Genomic DNA, 15,479 nt, shown 5'->3' on the forward strand with positions numbered 1-15,479 from the left:
AAAAGATAAATATTTAGTGGAATGTTTATGTTGCTCAAAAAAAAAAAAAAAAAAAGCATAGGCTCACTTTCAATTGTAGCTCTCTCAATAAAAAGCCAAGACCCAATTTAAAGCAATAGAAACTTTTCAGTAGGATAGCAAAGTCAGAGGCTTGGTTCATATTGTGAGAAGTGATGCTGTTTTTTGCATGCCTCAAGTGCTACTAATCCTGTGCTAACTTTGAGTAGGCAACTAATAAAATAATAGCAATAAAGTGTATTTCCAATCCATAATAGCCAATAAATACATAGGTCCGAATCTATGACTACTTTTAAATACTTTTTAACTAATGAAATTTGATTTTAAGCTGATGACTTAATGTTATTTTAAATTAACCCATATCCCCAGGCCCAAAAACCATACAAAAGAACTCAGCAGACTCCCTTAAACTCCACTGAACACGTCGCCCTCATCGGCTTCTACCACCACGTTCTAGTGAATACCGTGGGGTAGCTTTCAAGAGGGGTTTTGGTGACTGAAGTATGAAAACTTAATATACTGCAAAAAGCATTTTTACAGAATCTCAAAACATCTATTGCACTGAGAGTGGAAAAAGGAAAACAGAGCTCCTGTCCCCATGGAATCATGAGCATTTGGAGGCACCTGAGACAAAGGTTTCTACCTTAGCAAAGGCCACACTTCCTGAGACTTCACACAGTCAATACAGCACAGAACACAATCTAAAGCACAGCTTCAATTTTATCTTCTTTAGGAGCTTAGAAGCATGCAGTGATATCTGTATAACAAAGGACATAAATATCAGCATTGCACCTAAAACATCAGTACAACTCCAGGTGTACCATGTTGATTCCAGAGACAAAACTTGCCTCATGCAGACAGCACATCTGTCTGAAAATGGGATCAGTTTGCTGGAAGGAAGAATGCATTCCTTAATGCTGTGGTAAAGAATTATGACTTGAACTCTACAGCATCTCAATTTTTCCAGTTTGGGGAAGTTAAAGGGTACATTGGATTTACATGAAAATAGCCAATGGTTCTTTGGTTTCCTCAAGAAAAGGGAAGCATGGTCATACTGGGTTACTTGAGAGATCTGGTTTAAAATCCCAGCTCCACTGAGAGCTAGGACATAAGGCAAAAGGATCAGGTTTGATATGTAGGAGAGGAGATATCTCTGAAGCCAGTTCCATTCCTCAGCATTCTCTGGTCCCATATGCACAGACCCTTGACATCTCCAGGGGACAGCAGGCATTATTGAGATTGCTTCAGTCAATGCTCTGCCTGGCATGCATGCTTCAAATTACAAACTTTCTAAGTAGTTTTTATCTTCTTTCATCTGGAGACACAAGTTATTTTATGTCTTCTGCATGGCAAAAAGTTCTTTAGGGAGAGTAAATGGGACAGTGGCCAAGAGGACATGCTCAGGGAAGGACAAGGCATACACAGAACAGCCCTTCTGCTCCTCTTCTAAAGGAACAGCCTGCAAAATGCAAACAACATGTAGTCAGCAACTAGATGGCAAATACCATCAGTAAAGCTTAGTCTGTGCTTACAGAGGACAAAACAAATCGAAGACTGTAAGGTATGCAGTCATTATTAGTCTGAACATGAAGGATGGAGGGAAATAGGACTGTGCTGGTAAATTATCTGGGACCAGACTGGGGTGGCTGTTTTTTTATAATCAGGCTTGTAGGAGTGTGTTTCAAACCTACAGTGAATAGGGAAAAAATCATAAGCCTTCTTTTATGTTTTTACTGCTTTAAAAAAAAACAAAAAAAACCCAGTAATTCACACAATGCTCTACAAACACTAAAGTAGCTGAATCAATGACAAAAAGATACCTTTCCAAAACTTCCTTCCCATAGAGTGAGAGGACTCTCTTGAGTGCTGTGAGCCCTGTAGATGTAGCAGTGGATCAAGTACTAGGCTGTAGAGTGGCACATGCTGGAAATGGCCATGACACACAGGGTTATGTAACTGCCCCAGCAGTAATCCCTTGCCTTCCCTCCCCTCCTATCTCTATTTTTTTGCTTGGATAAAAAGTTCCATAGCTGCTGCTGCCTCATTTCCCTGTGTGTTTATAGACTCCTTGCATCATATGACCTTCATTCCAAGTACTTCCAATGCACAGTGGAAGTTACAAATTGTTGCCTCCTCTATGCATTTGTGCTTTCTTCTATTTGTAGCTTGCTTGGCCTGAAGCCATCCCTGGTGCATCAACAACCCTTTCCTTTCTTTCATTCAAGACTTCCTTATACATATTCTTAGTCATCAGCTTGTGAAATAATGATGACTTGTTTGATTTCTTAAAAATTCAAACACAATTTTGTGCAAGAACAGTGACTCTGGTTGTATCACTGACCTCATTTAGTCATAGTGGCTAAAAAGTGGAAAATCTGACTACAACACTGTCTTTCTCCTAGAAACAGCAATAATGTGGCTGCCATACTGAAAAGGAGAAGCATGAAGGCCTGGTAGCATACCAGGAACATGCTCACATCTTGTGTACAGGCACAGAAGGACTTACTTGATTCTGACCTTGCCCAAGTCACAGTCACTTCAAGGGCAGAGTTACTATGAAGTGCTGGCTCACTGACTTTCAGGGAAGCCACTCAGAGAAGGGTCTATTTAATGAAACAACTGGACTTTTATCAAGCTAAGAGCATAATGCTTTCCTCTGTTCCCATCCAGGTAATAGCACTTCATTACGTGGTTACACCAATCCTGATCCTAAGCACCTAATTTTTCTTAAACTCTGAAAAGACAAATTATCTCCTGAAAATGGACTTTCACAGAACCTTAAGCATTAAGAAGCAATCTGATTAATTCTGTTTGACAGCTCATTGTTAGTTACATGCCAGCAGTTTTATAAGGCTGTGACCTTGGTGAAGAAGCTTCACTCTTCGTGGCCAGTCTGACACTGACCCACCCAAACAAGGCCATTGATAAGTGGGGGCACACTATGTTCAAGGACTTTATGCCATCTCTGATCAGACTGTGGTGACACCAGGACACCACATGTCCTTATTATCTCTTGAATCTTCGAAGTATTGGTTGTGAAAAACAATATAAATTGCTGTTCATACGAGCGCACCTTCAAAACAAACACCTAATAGCTTTCCCACAACAAAGTGCTGATATATTTCACACTTTCCCTAGTTCTTGCAACTGTAAGAAAGAAAATAAACAATGATGAATTAATTGGATTACCTCATGACCCTGCATTTCTTTAAGGTGATTTGACACTCATAAATGAGGGCAGAGAAAATAGATGTTAAAGCATTTTCTCTCATCACTTGGAATCTGGACATTTACTGTATACAGCATTCCTTTGATTTTTAATGAATTCCATTTGATGGTCAATTTATTATGTCTTTACTACATTTTTCTTTATAATGGCTGGCACTTGATCTCGTCTTGATCTGTGCTTGTGTTCAAAGCAGAATCTGATTATCAAGCCTGTTGATCTTCATATTGGCTATCCAGTGAAATTATTTGATTCTATTCCACTGTGCTGTCTTTAACCATCCAACTGCCTCTCAGAAGGTTCCTGTCTTTCTCCTCTTTATCATTCTTATTTTCCTGCCTTCTTCTAAACCTGCGCTCCTTCCAGTCCTAATGCCTCCTACAATACGTTCACTTCTTCGGGAGCTTAAAATCTAAGTGAGGGGAAACAAAACAAATCAAAACAAAAAGGCCAAGCCCCAAGCCCATATGTTAAGTAAACATTCAAATCCACTCTTGTCTTTCTTAGTCCTGGCTATAGCTCATGTTTAAGTCTAAAGCTAGGCCTGGGTCCATTAAGATGCCTTGTTTGGTTAAGAAGCAAACACCATGCACAGATAGAACAATACCAGCTCTATTTGTTTTGGCCAGGGGGATTTGCCTGCTCAGATCACACTCCAAGAGTCAGAACTGCTCCAGCTCCAAAGCCGACTGAGGGCCTGACTCTGTCCCCACATATGTGATGTGACCTGGGATTACTGCCCTTAGCTACAGATCTCACGTGCAAGAAATCAGAACCAGAAGGAAATTGTACAAGACATTGTACACTTTATGTAATAGAGGAATGATTAAAAATCAGCTGAAACCACAGTCCAACTTACTTGTCCTCATCCCCCGTTAGGCTGTAAAATACACAGCCTGGAAAGCAAGTGTCTTGCATACTTTTCATTTAACTCACAGGGCTGATTCATGCCAGTAAATGCTGAAACCCCACCTCATAATTGGGAGAAGTAATTTCCATTCCATGAGTTTTGCTTGAAGCTAATGCATGCTATTACAAAACACCTAAAGTAAAACTTTAACCATTTCTCTTAGCCCAGCTGTAAAGTTCAAACTGCTTTTTAAAGTTAATTATCATGCTCTGACCTGCACATATGCACATGTTAAATACAAATAAATCAATATGGCAAGCTTGTTCTTGCTTCAATTTGCTTTTTAAAATTAGCATACTCTGGCTTTGCCTATCAGATATGAGCATGATGGTATCTCACAGATTAAAGTTTTGTATTTGTCTCTTTGTAGTTCATTTGCTATTTTATAAGCCCAAAGTCCATGAGGGAGTGTTGGAAAGCCCCACAATTTTCCTCAATGTTCCATTTTACCTTTTTATCTCCAATGTAGCTAGCACATGTGAAGAAGTGCAGATAGCCAGATGGCCCTGCAGTGTCCATACATACAGAAACTCCTTTACAAACACAAGTGACTTTAACTAATGCTGATGTTGATTCATGTTTGAGCATATTCTTGTTGTTCTCTTTTTTCTTTATTTTAAGGAGCATGTGCTTGTTCTTACATAGAAAATCAGTACTATTAAGGAAAAAAAAGTAGATTTTTTTTTTTTTATTAAAGAAAATATTTGGGAAGGACAGGATCATTATAAATTCTAGTGTTGGTATTTCATGGTAACATTCTTTTCTTTCTCTGACTGGTATCACCACCCATTACACATCTCCCCAAAATCTCCTAAAGAGAAAGGTTTTCGTATTTGTTCTGTGGCTTTCTGTGCATTTTCCTTTGAATCACCCTGCGTAGATCACAGCAAGAGGGAGAACACTGGATTGGATGATTCACTTCTGCTGCTCGGTGTGACGATCTCTAATTGCACTTAGTTGTGGGGATTTTCCAAAGCAAAAAAAGTGACTTCTCCTTTTGCCAGGGTGCTGCTGTCAGACTGAGGCATTTGAATATCACCAGAATTCAAGGATGAGCAGCATCATGTTCACAACCACACTGCCTGCCCATGGAGAGAACTAATTTAAACCACTCTCTGGGACAGCAAGTGTTCACACATTTCTGTGTAGCTTATTTGTGTTAACGAGGAGAACTGGAAGAGAACCAATGTTTTTAAGGACTTGTGATCTGAAGAGTTTGGTTCATCTGAAGGCATCAGCTAATTAACCTTCAAGACATGATCTGAAATGGGTTAAGCTTTTAAAAATTCTGGATCCATTTCTTTTCTGGCATCAGCTGTAAATCTGACTTTTCGTTTCAGAGGATGGACCATCCCATACCTTTGTGTCCTCTGGGATGGTAAGTGCCATACAGTACTGGAATTTCATGCATGAAGAAAGCACTAACTTGCTAGCCTGGCACCTGGGGATACACTCTTCGAAATATGTGTGACCCTAACTTATGCAAGTGAGCCTTTACAGAAAGTAATCAATAGACACAGGCCAGAAAGACATCCACATGGATAGACAAAGCTTGTTTAGTCAGGGTGCTGTATTCAGGCTACTCCCTGATCTCTGGCTATAACACCACCACTATTATTGATTGTTTTGGTTAGTATGGCCAGAGTGTCTAACAGTTGGAAACAAAACTGTGACTCGAGCATGTGCACATTCATTGTGGGTACTTGTTTACTTCTTAACATATTTCTGGCTGTGGGAGATGGCTCCAAGTACACCACGAGATTTGCTCCCTCTCAAAGTCCTGCTGTGACAGACAGTACACTGCTGAGTGATCCACACCACCTCGACCGCATCAGAGACCATCTCTCTCTCTGCAAAAATGAAAATCTTGATCCAAAAGAAGTTTGCACCTGGCAGGTCAGAGCAGCACAGAATATGCTCGCAAGACAGTTTAGGAAAACCTAAGCCAAAACCCAAGTGACGTTGCTTGGAAATTCCTTGACTTTAAGGGAGTCGACACCTTGGGTAAAATTTTCAGCGCTGGCCTGCCATTGTAAGAGCACAAATCTCACCAAATGGGAAAGGCTGCTCAGCGTATCCTAGGGAAAACTGAGCTTGTGTAAATATAGTTCCCCATCTCTGCAAAAAAGCTTGATAGCTGGAGTAAAACACCTGGATCAATCTGGACATTGAGTCTAAGCACTGTTCTAATGCTTCGCTTACTCTTTCTCGCTTTTAAATATTTAAATGGAGGAAACAGTTCGAGGGGAGTGGGGAAGAGCCCCCCCCGAGGAGTCTGGCTGTCACCCGGTACCCCCTTATCGCAGCCCGCTCTCATTCCCTCCATACAGTGACACCTACCGGCCTCCCGCCCGCTCCCGCATCCCTCATCCCTCCGGCCCCGCTCCCGTACCCCTCTCGGTCCCGCATCCCTCCCGGCCCCGCTCTGCTCCCCGCCCGGGGCTGCTCTCCCCCGGCCCCGCCGCCTCCCCCCGGCTCTGCCCCGGCCCGAGCTGCGCGCTGGCAGCCCCGGCACGACCCGCCCGGCGGGGCAGAAACTTTCCCGGCGAGTTCCGCTCCCTCCGCGGGCGCGCACATTGCGCGATGGGGCTGAGCCGCTCGGGCCGAGCGCGGGGCTGTGCCCCCGGGGAGCCCTGGGCTGCTGTACGAGCCCCCTCAGCCCCGGGGAGCCCTCGGCTGCCGTACGAGCCCCGTCAGCCCCGGGGAGCCCTCGGCTGCCGTACGAGCCCCCTCAGCCCCGGGGAGCCCTCGGCTGCCGTACGAGCCCCTTCAGCCCCGGGGAGCCCTCGGCTGCCGTACGAGCCCATTCATCCCCCGGGGAGCCCTCGGCTGCCGTACGAGCCCCCTCAGCCCCGGGGAGCCCTCGGCTGCCGTACGAGCCCCCTCAGCCCCGGGGAACCCGCAGCTCCCCTGCCAGCCCCGAGCCGCTGTTCGCGCCCCTCCCGCTCCGCGCGGTGCCCGGGCCGGGCGGACGGGCCGGGCGGCAGCCGGCGGCGCGCAGGGCGGGGTGTGGCCTCGCCATTATTTATGAGCTCCAGCCCCTATTTGCTCAGCTAATGATGCACCGGCGGCCGCCGAGCCTCGCCTCGCTGGAGCGGCGGCCAGGGGAGGGCAGCGCCTGTAACTGGAAACCAGCGCCGGCACCGCGCCGCCGCTCCATTCACTGCTCGGGGTGTGAATGCGCGCAGGGGAGACGCGCTCGCTGAGCCTCGGGAGCCACTGCCGGGATTATTGTACAGAGGACCCGCGAGTATCTTTGCAGCCAACACGAGGAGAGTCTTTTCCTTTTTTTTTTTTTCTTTATTTTTTTTTTTCCCCTTTTTTTTAAATTTATTTTTCTCTCTGCCGTGAGGCAGGTTTGGAATTAAAATGTTCTGGTAGCAGGAGTGGAGTCTGTAAAGTGATAGAAACCAAATAGGAATCAGTATTACTGGTGCCTCCAATAGCCGGGTAAGCATAACTTAAAGTTCTCCTTCTTTTCTGTAATACATGTGAAATGGTTCTGATGTTTGAATTTTGCTGCTGTTCACAGATAGTTAAATCAATGTTTTCCAGATTGGCACAGTCCATGTTTGGCAGGGTTTGCTTTTGTTTTTTTTTTCTTCTCCATTTCTTTTCTTCCTTCTGCCAAATGATTTTTCCTGGCGGATTTAAGGGTAGGACCCAGCCTGTAGCGGATGACACCTGCGCAGCACTTCCTAGCAAAGCGGTACTGTACTTTCCAGAAGCCGTGCAACATGCTGCCAGCGACCTCCGTGGCAGGGAAACTTCACTACTTCACTTTGGTAGCGGTTTGTCTGTTTGTTTACAGTTAGACTAGAGTGTAAGAACAGAAATGCAATTAGACACTGCTTTTTGTCTGTCCTGTAGGATTCTTTTAAAGTACTTGCAAGGTCTGTGTGTTGTCAGCAGAGATCATGTGCACTGGACGTGCTGAATATAGTAGCATGACTTACTGAGATAAATTCAGAGCTGGGATATAAGCCCAAAGCAAGAGTCAAACCTGCAATGAGCTGTCAGTTACCAGCTCTGTAAATCTCTGAAATTAAACCTATTTCCATTAGGTAACTCACATGTCAGACACCCTGAGGTACCTCTTTGGAACTGTATGCATTTATTATTTATGTGTCTAAAAGCTGTGTAGGAACCATGCTGCTCAGCACTTGAATCTTATATTTGCCTGTCACTTCTGTGTTAACGGTGAAGATCTGCAATTTGAGCAATGAAATGTAGCAATGTTTCACTCCTCTAACTGATTACACTAGAATTGGCAGGAGGCACGAGAGTGGGAGGGAAAGAGAGCTAAAAGGGTTCTTTTTTTTTCTATTATTGTTTCCTACAGTATTATTTAAAGGAAGAAGGAAAGCTGCACACTTGTTCCTCTTTGACTTTTTATCTATATTGCAAAGAAAGGATAGTGTTACTACTGTAAAATACTAATCCCATTGCATCTGTTAAATCACATGTTTTGTATGATTGGCTGTTTCCTTTGGCCTGACAAGGAATTTCATTGGGATTTAATGCCTCTCTTAGAAGAGGAGTAAGTTAAAGGATATCCCATGGGCAAGTCACAATTTTTTAAAGCCCACAAAGCAACATTAGTGCTAGAGTTTGTGCAGCCTATTTAAAAATTATTCTTGGCAAAAACTCTGCAACTATCATTTTTTTAGTTAACAGACCCTTAGAGATAATTTGGAACTGGGCCAGAATGGATATATTTTTCCTACAGACCCAATGTGCAGCTGGCAAGTTTCTGACAAGGTTGTTTTTGTCAATTAGCAGAGTTGTAGAATTATTTGATCTTCGTGCATTTCTCAGTACTCAGAGCAAACAGTGAAGGAAAGTTTATAGAGTGTGGGCTGCAGAGCTCTCCGCTTTCCTGCACGCTCTCCTTCCCACCCCCAGCTTGATGTGAAGTCCTCCTGCAAAGAGAATCCTTTCCAAGCGATTTCCAGTGAGCGGGTAGGGAATGGCGGAGGTGGTGATGAGAGACGGGGCTTGCACCGCTAAGGCAGTGATGTGGATCCAGCCCAAACGAGTGCTGACCTAAAGCCAGCCCCGCCTGACAGCTCATTCCTGCCGTGCTGGGGCGTTGCAGCCGCTGCTTTAAGGACAGGTGTGAACCTCAGAGGGACAGGGTGAACGAGCCTGTAGAAATATTGGCTTCCACTGGAGGGACTGTAGTGCTGGAGCAGAGCTGAGGTGAAGAACGGTAAGCTGACTGCACAGGTAACAAGTCTCTTTGTCAAATAAATGTATAGCCTTTAATGATCTAGCTGTAGGGCTTGTGTCTTTCAAAGTGCTTCCAGTTGCCAAAAAATCAAGTATAACACCTGATTAACTACTAAGTGGTGTCTAGTAGAAGGGCTGTTTATATAAAAAAGAAATATATATATATATATATATATATAAGCAGTGTGGAAGAATGGGCCTAAAATGACAGTGTTAGGTGTTCTCACTCAAATGACTAAGTTGTTACAATAGGTGAAGTGAAATTTGCACTTCACAATTTTTGGAGAGATGCAGTTTAGTAGCAGATGTGATACAGATATGCAGTTTTCAGCTTCTAAAGGTGGCTGGGTTTTTTGGATCTGGTCCAAAGTGTGTTAGAAAAGCTGCTTTCCTCCAGTGATTCCAGTGGCCTCAAGTCCTTCCTGAACTAAGAGATACAGAGTTCTGGAGATTTTTCTGATTCTCTGAGATGCTCAGGCTTCTCAGCAGCTAACTCCTGTAAAATGAAGGTTCAGCAGATGTGCAGGAGAAGTAGCAGATGTATGAAGTGTAGTATCATTGTCCAACTCTGGGATTCTTAGTGTCCTGTAGAAGTCAATGAGAGCAGGTGCGTATCCTGAAAGGAGCTATCCCAAAAAGCAAACACTGACTAACAGTTTCAACTGTGTTGAAATACTGTTGGTTTCATGGTTTTGAAATTAATGACATACATAGCCAGAATTTTTTTAAAGAAAAACTTGAGGGTGATTAGAGAGCTCAGCTTACTAAAACTTAAAGCTCATTTCCAAGCACCTTTGGTTTCAGATGTTTAAAGAAAAGAAAAAAAACCCAAACAACCAATAAACCAAACCTCCCCTTGCTTAACATGAGAGAGAGAGAGAGATGTCTAAAAATATCAGCCAGATTTTTATTCGTGAAACTTTATCTCCTGTCCTTGCTTTGCTCTGCCTTGACATTTAGTATAATTATATTTCCAGCAGGTGGAATTGTCTTCATTTTAAATAAACTGAGTCTAAGGCTGTAGTCTGCCCTACCCAAAAGTTGGTCTCTCTTGGTTCCTGCTAACAGGCAGAGTTCTTCTTGTGCCAGCACAGAAGACTGCTGGAGAAAACCACTTTCAGATGCACAAAGGAAAAACAGAGGTGCTGTACCTCCTTCACATCAGTAATTATGGCTTCAGCTGGAAGAGGCTTCCAACACAATCTTTCTGTACTGTTGTTTTTGCTCCACAAGATTATATAAGAGTAATGTGATATCTCTCTCTTTCAGGTTTCGTTTCTTGGATATTAAGTTGCAAATCTGAGGAGATGGCATTTCTTGCAGTGAACCTGTTGATTGGGATATTTATTTACTTTAGCAGTGTAAAAGGATCTTCCCAGCCTCAAGCAAGGGTGTTCCTATCATTCAATGGTAAGAAAGAAGATAAACATTCTTAAATATTATGATTGAACATTTTCTTCTTCCCCTTAAATTCAATAACTGAGTAGAAACTGGCTTTTTGGTCTGTGTCCACAATTACTATTTTTGTGTTGCTGAAGCACCTGTCAGCCTAAATTTCATTCTTTTACCAGAGTCTACCCATCATATGATATAGGTGCATAATGAAAATATAATTAATAATTAATGGGGTTTTCTCTTTATTTTGAATTATTATGACTTACAACTAAAGGTGTATTTCTTATCCTTTGTTTTTAACAAAAAATGTAAAAAATACCGCACATGACATGCAGTGGAGAGTATTAATGGTTTGAGTTGCTTTCATTGGTGCCCAGCTGAAACACTTTATATTCAGAAAATGAGGCTGCCTGAAGCTTTACTAAAATAGTTAGCCAGGCACAGAGTCTTTTGAAAAAATATCATTCCTTGTGCACTTTGTGCTTTGTGTAGGATGCATATAGCATGCAGCAATCACTGATGACTGCCTACTGTAAACCAGCAATGAAAATTACCATTTTCAAAAGAGTTTCTTTTGCTACTAAAGTGCTGAGCAGTACCTTATTGCTGCAGCAATACCCCAGCATTTACCCCAGCATTACTTTTAATAGTAAAGTGACTTATTCTTCTAGTCCTAAATGCTGATTTTAGCCACCACTTCAGAATGTGTGTGTTCTTCAATTTACAGTGTCTGTTAAATCTGAGCTAAAACTTTCTGTCACTAATTATATGGGCATTGACTTTCTTCAGCCCTCTGCCTTTTCTGTGATTGTCTTTGAGGCGTGAGGGCTTGCTATTCCCTGGACCAGTGCTGTTTGCATTAGGATGGCTTCTGTGGTTCATTAGTGCAGGGATGCCCTGCCACTGCCTTGGAAATATTCTGTGTGCTCTGAACAGTCTTTAAGAATTGCTTTAAAAATTATCAGAGCTAGTAAGTATCTCAAACTTTTGCTTGCTATAATGATCAATATCTATGTAAGCATGAGACTGAGAGACATCCAGAAGGAGACTGCCAAGCTAGACCTTCCACAAATACCAACCAGAGTTTGAATAATTATATTATAGAATAAGGGCCCTAAACTGATGAATGCAGTACTTAATAGGTGTAAGATAGGATGGCTCAGTAAAAGCAATAACTGGAACTGAGTTCCAAGAGGGAATTCAAATGAAGAAGTAGGGGTAAGAATTTTTTTCCTTGCTTAAAGCCTGCACTGACCTTGGTGGAGATGGTACTGTTTTGGCACAAGTCAACACAGAAGCAAGTTTGGCTGTGGTTGTTTGTTACATTGCAGGTTTTCCACAGTAATGCACAACAGGCTGATTTAGATTTCCACATCATCTACTTGGTGGCCTTGAAAGTAATCTAAGCTTCCCCTGATCTCTGGTATGACCATGAAGTAGGAAGTGTTCAGGTTTTGTGGTATTCAACCTTGTGAATGGGAAAGAATTGTAATGACAGGCAAATGGTTTTAACAGAAACTCAAGAGATTTTGTTTCATCACAGGTATCCTGCAAGGCTGAAACAGTGAAGCTGCCATAGGGCAAAAGACACCAAACCTTGGAATTAAAAAAAAAAATACTGAATTAAAAACTTATTTTCTGTGTCCCTGAAAGAAGGTTGTCCCTTCTTCCTTTAGAAGGAGCTATGACAGCTTTAAGCTGCAGTGACCCCTTTGTCTGGTCAGGTTCTTGAGCCCCAAGGGTTCTGTCCCCTGTGCCAGCCCTGGGGACACAGCCTTGCCTCAGTTCAGCTCCTGCTGTAACCCTTCTTGTTTGCCTCAGTTAGACAGCCTTGCAATACTATCTGATTTTCTTAAAACTGACTTTCTACTCTCCCTGATGCTTAAAAGCCAACCTTTAAAAAAGAAATTACGTTTTTAGGTCCTAAATTTTTATTTGGTCTTTTGAAGTCATAAAAGTAAAAAAATAATTATGTGTTTTATAATATGAGAAGTATGTCTGAAATAAAAAGCTAAGCTTTTTGTATAATATATAAACAGAAGTTTTATTTTTAAACCTTATTTCCAGATGGTAAGAAAGAACTTTCATTATGTGAAAAGAGTTTGCAGGTTGTTGTGTATACCAAGGGAATGGCCCCACCTGTAGCATGAAATTATGCTCTGTAAATCTTTGTTTACTTACATAAGTAGAGAAGTAATAGAAAAAGGTGTAACTGTATTCTTGTCTAGATAAGTGTGATAACATGCTCTTTCTTCATAAGCTGCTTCATAACTTATTGTTTTTAAATCATTTAGCAATACCAAGTTATTTGGCAGTCTCCTTGCCCTGAGAAGCTGTCACTTTTTGCGGAGAATTGTCACTCTTTTAAAGTGTATAGTTTGAAAATAAAACCATAATTAGGACTCCTTATGTTGTAAGTGGCATTAGACAATAAAGACAAGTCATTCAAGCTTAGGATACTTATGTGATATTTTTCAAGCTCTGAATTGGATTTGGCTTGGTGTCTACAATTACATTGCATAAGTTTTGGGGGTAGTGTATAGAGGAGGAGAAAATGAGTGATGTTTTTCAAAGCTAACCTGCTCCTTCAGCATCAAGTAAATTGAGCTTATTCACATTGCGGCATTTCTCATGGGAAAATCCAGCAAGTATCTTGACCTATTCTGTTTTTCATCAAGAAAGATAAAAATGTGAATCATTTGAATCATGGGCTGCTTTTCTCTTTACCATCTACTTCATTAAGAATCAAATGTAATTAAAAAGTGAGCCTGGGTAATACCTCAAGAGCCTGATAATAGGGATTTTGCAATTAACTTCAATAGATGAAGGACTGCAACCCTAACTTCTATTTTTGAAATCAAAAGCCTGGCCCCTTGTCTAATTAAAATGTAGTTCATGACTTAGCTGAGGTTGTTAGCTCTGTGTGTGATGTGAGTGTGGAAGTTACTGCTGTCTGCACCCTGAGTGTCCTGAACAGTGCCATACAGAACCCCGAGCCTGATTCCGATTGCTTTGCACCTTGTACAGCTGTTTGCCCAGCTGGAAGGAAAGGTCAGGCTGGGGCTGAACTGCTGCTTTGCTCAGGTGAGCGTGGCTGTACAGGGGACTGTGGAGAATCGGGCAAAGGGGATCTCCGTGTGCCTGGAGCGATTTTACACGACCTAATTGTCCTGTTCAGTGGTGATGGCTCAGACCACTGACACTTGTGCAGCTCTGCACTTGAGGAGCCACTGCAGCTGAAGAAAGAAAGATGGTCCCAGGTTTGTCTGATTCTGAAATTGCAAAGATGCGAAGCCTGTGGTGCAGCAGGTGCAGCAGTGTTGGCAGTCATCTGCAGTGTTTCCATTGAGCATGCAGGACTGGGGGAACCTGGGATGGGGCAAGCAAAGGACTCAACATGTCTCCCTACACTGTTAATACACTATTCCCCCCTCTTCCTCCCTCTTTGGGCTCCTTGTCCCTGGAATAGATATTTTTTAATCTACTTAAATCACCTATCACAATTTAAAGCACCACAGTTTATTTTCTCTCCAAGCAAAAGACTTACCTTATCTGTTTATGAACTATCAAGTGTGGTGCCTGCAGTTTCTCAAGCTCCATGCATTCCTCCTTGTTACTGCATGTTCCTGAACTGATAATTGGGAGCTGTATCCTTCAGGCTTCACAGGGCAAAAGCCCTTCTGAAATCAGTGGGAGTATTATCAGAATAAGGAAGGAGGTACTAGACTCCAGATTAGTGTCAGTGTTTGTTTCATTCCAACTCACATTTACTTTGAGTTTTGTTCCTGCCCTAAAATGCTGAGCATTTTAACATCAAATTCTGTATTGATTGAAGCAGATAGAGTACTTATTTTTAAAAATACACTCAAACAAACCTTCTTTGGGATTTAAATTTGTATGGTGATACACAACAAAGTGATAATTTCACAATTTACTGAGAGCATTCAATGCATTCCTACCTCAATTGTCTGGTCTAGCAGATATTTCCCATGGAGATTCTCCTATTGTGTGCAGTGAAAATTCCATATGAGAAGTGGATCAAGGCTAATTTGCAGACAGTTTTGTTCTTCTCTTTGTTATAAAATTACTAGAACACGTAAAGGACTTTTAAGAAAGTATCAGTCAGATTCATTAATGACAATTAAAGTGCATAAAATGTCACCAGAGCAACAGCAGCACTTATTCAACTGTCAACATATTTTAAAAGATTTAATGCAACCCCTGTGGTTACCCTCAAGGAAAAATAAAGGAACTGAGAACCATTTTCCTTGAGCTCTTGAGCAACAGCAGTACAACTTGTTTTTAAACAATCCCTCATTGTAATGTTAATGTTACCACAGTTAATAAAAAGTTCATTTATTATTTGGGGGACTTTGTGCTGATGACAGTCCAGTAGGCAAAGGTTTACGCTCATATAGTTGACTGGATCTTTTTTGGTGTCTATGGAATGAAAGCTATTTATGAAATGAAGTAGAAGTAAAGCCTTGAAAGAGGGGGGAAAAAAAAAAAAAAAGGAGAGAGAAAAAATCCATTGTTTAATTTCATTTACATGCAGAACTTACCTTGAATGTTCATATAGTTGCTTAATTTCTAGCAAATTATGAGTAATATTTTCTCAAAATTAACTTATTTATGGCTCCCACAGTATCATGGGTCTTAAATAATGTTAATTTATAAAGTGTTGAACATCATCAATAT

General features: G+C 41.8%; 1 protein-coding gene across 3 annotated transcripts in view; it reads left to right on the forward strand.

Annotated features, from left to right (window-relative positions):
- The first annotated feature begins 7,225 nt into the window (after positions 1-7,225).
- Positions 7,226-15,479, forward strand: part of LOC131572986 (semaphorin-3C) — a 115,882-nt gene continuing 107,628 nt past the window's right edge. The window contains exons 1-2 of one of the 3 annotated variants that reach the window (XM_058826463.1): positions 7,226-7,604; positions 10,656-10,796. In XM_058826463.1, the coding sequence (XP_058682446.1) occupies positions 10,694-10,796 (103 nt within the window). In that variant the 5' untranslated portion in view covers positions 7,226-7,604; positions 10,656-10,693. Of the gene's footprint in view, positions 7,605-9,222; positions 9,384-10,655; positions 10,797-15,479 lie in introns of those variants that run through there. The other 2 variants (XM_058826464.1, XM_058826465.1) reach the window with 2 other exon arrangements.

The sequence above is a fragment of the Poecile atricapillus genome, chromosome Z (assembly GCF_030490865.1).
Source record: "Poecile atricapillus isolate bPoeAtr1 chromosome Z, bPoeAtr1.hap1, whole genome shotgun sequence".
In the NCBI taxonomy this organism is placed as follows: domain Eukaryota; kingdom Metazoa; phylum Chordata; class Aves; order Passeriformes; family Paridae; genus Poecile; species Poecile atricapillus.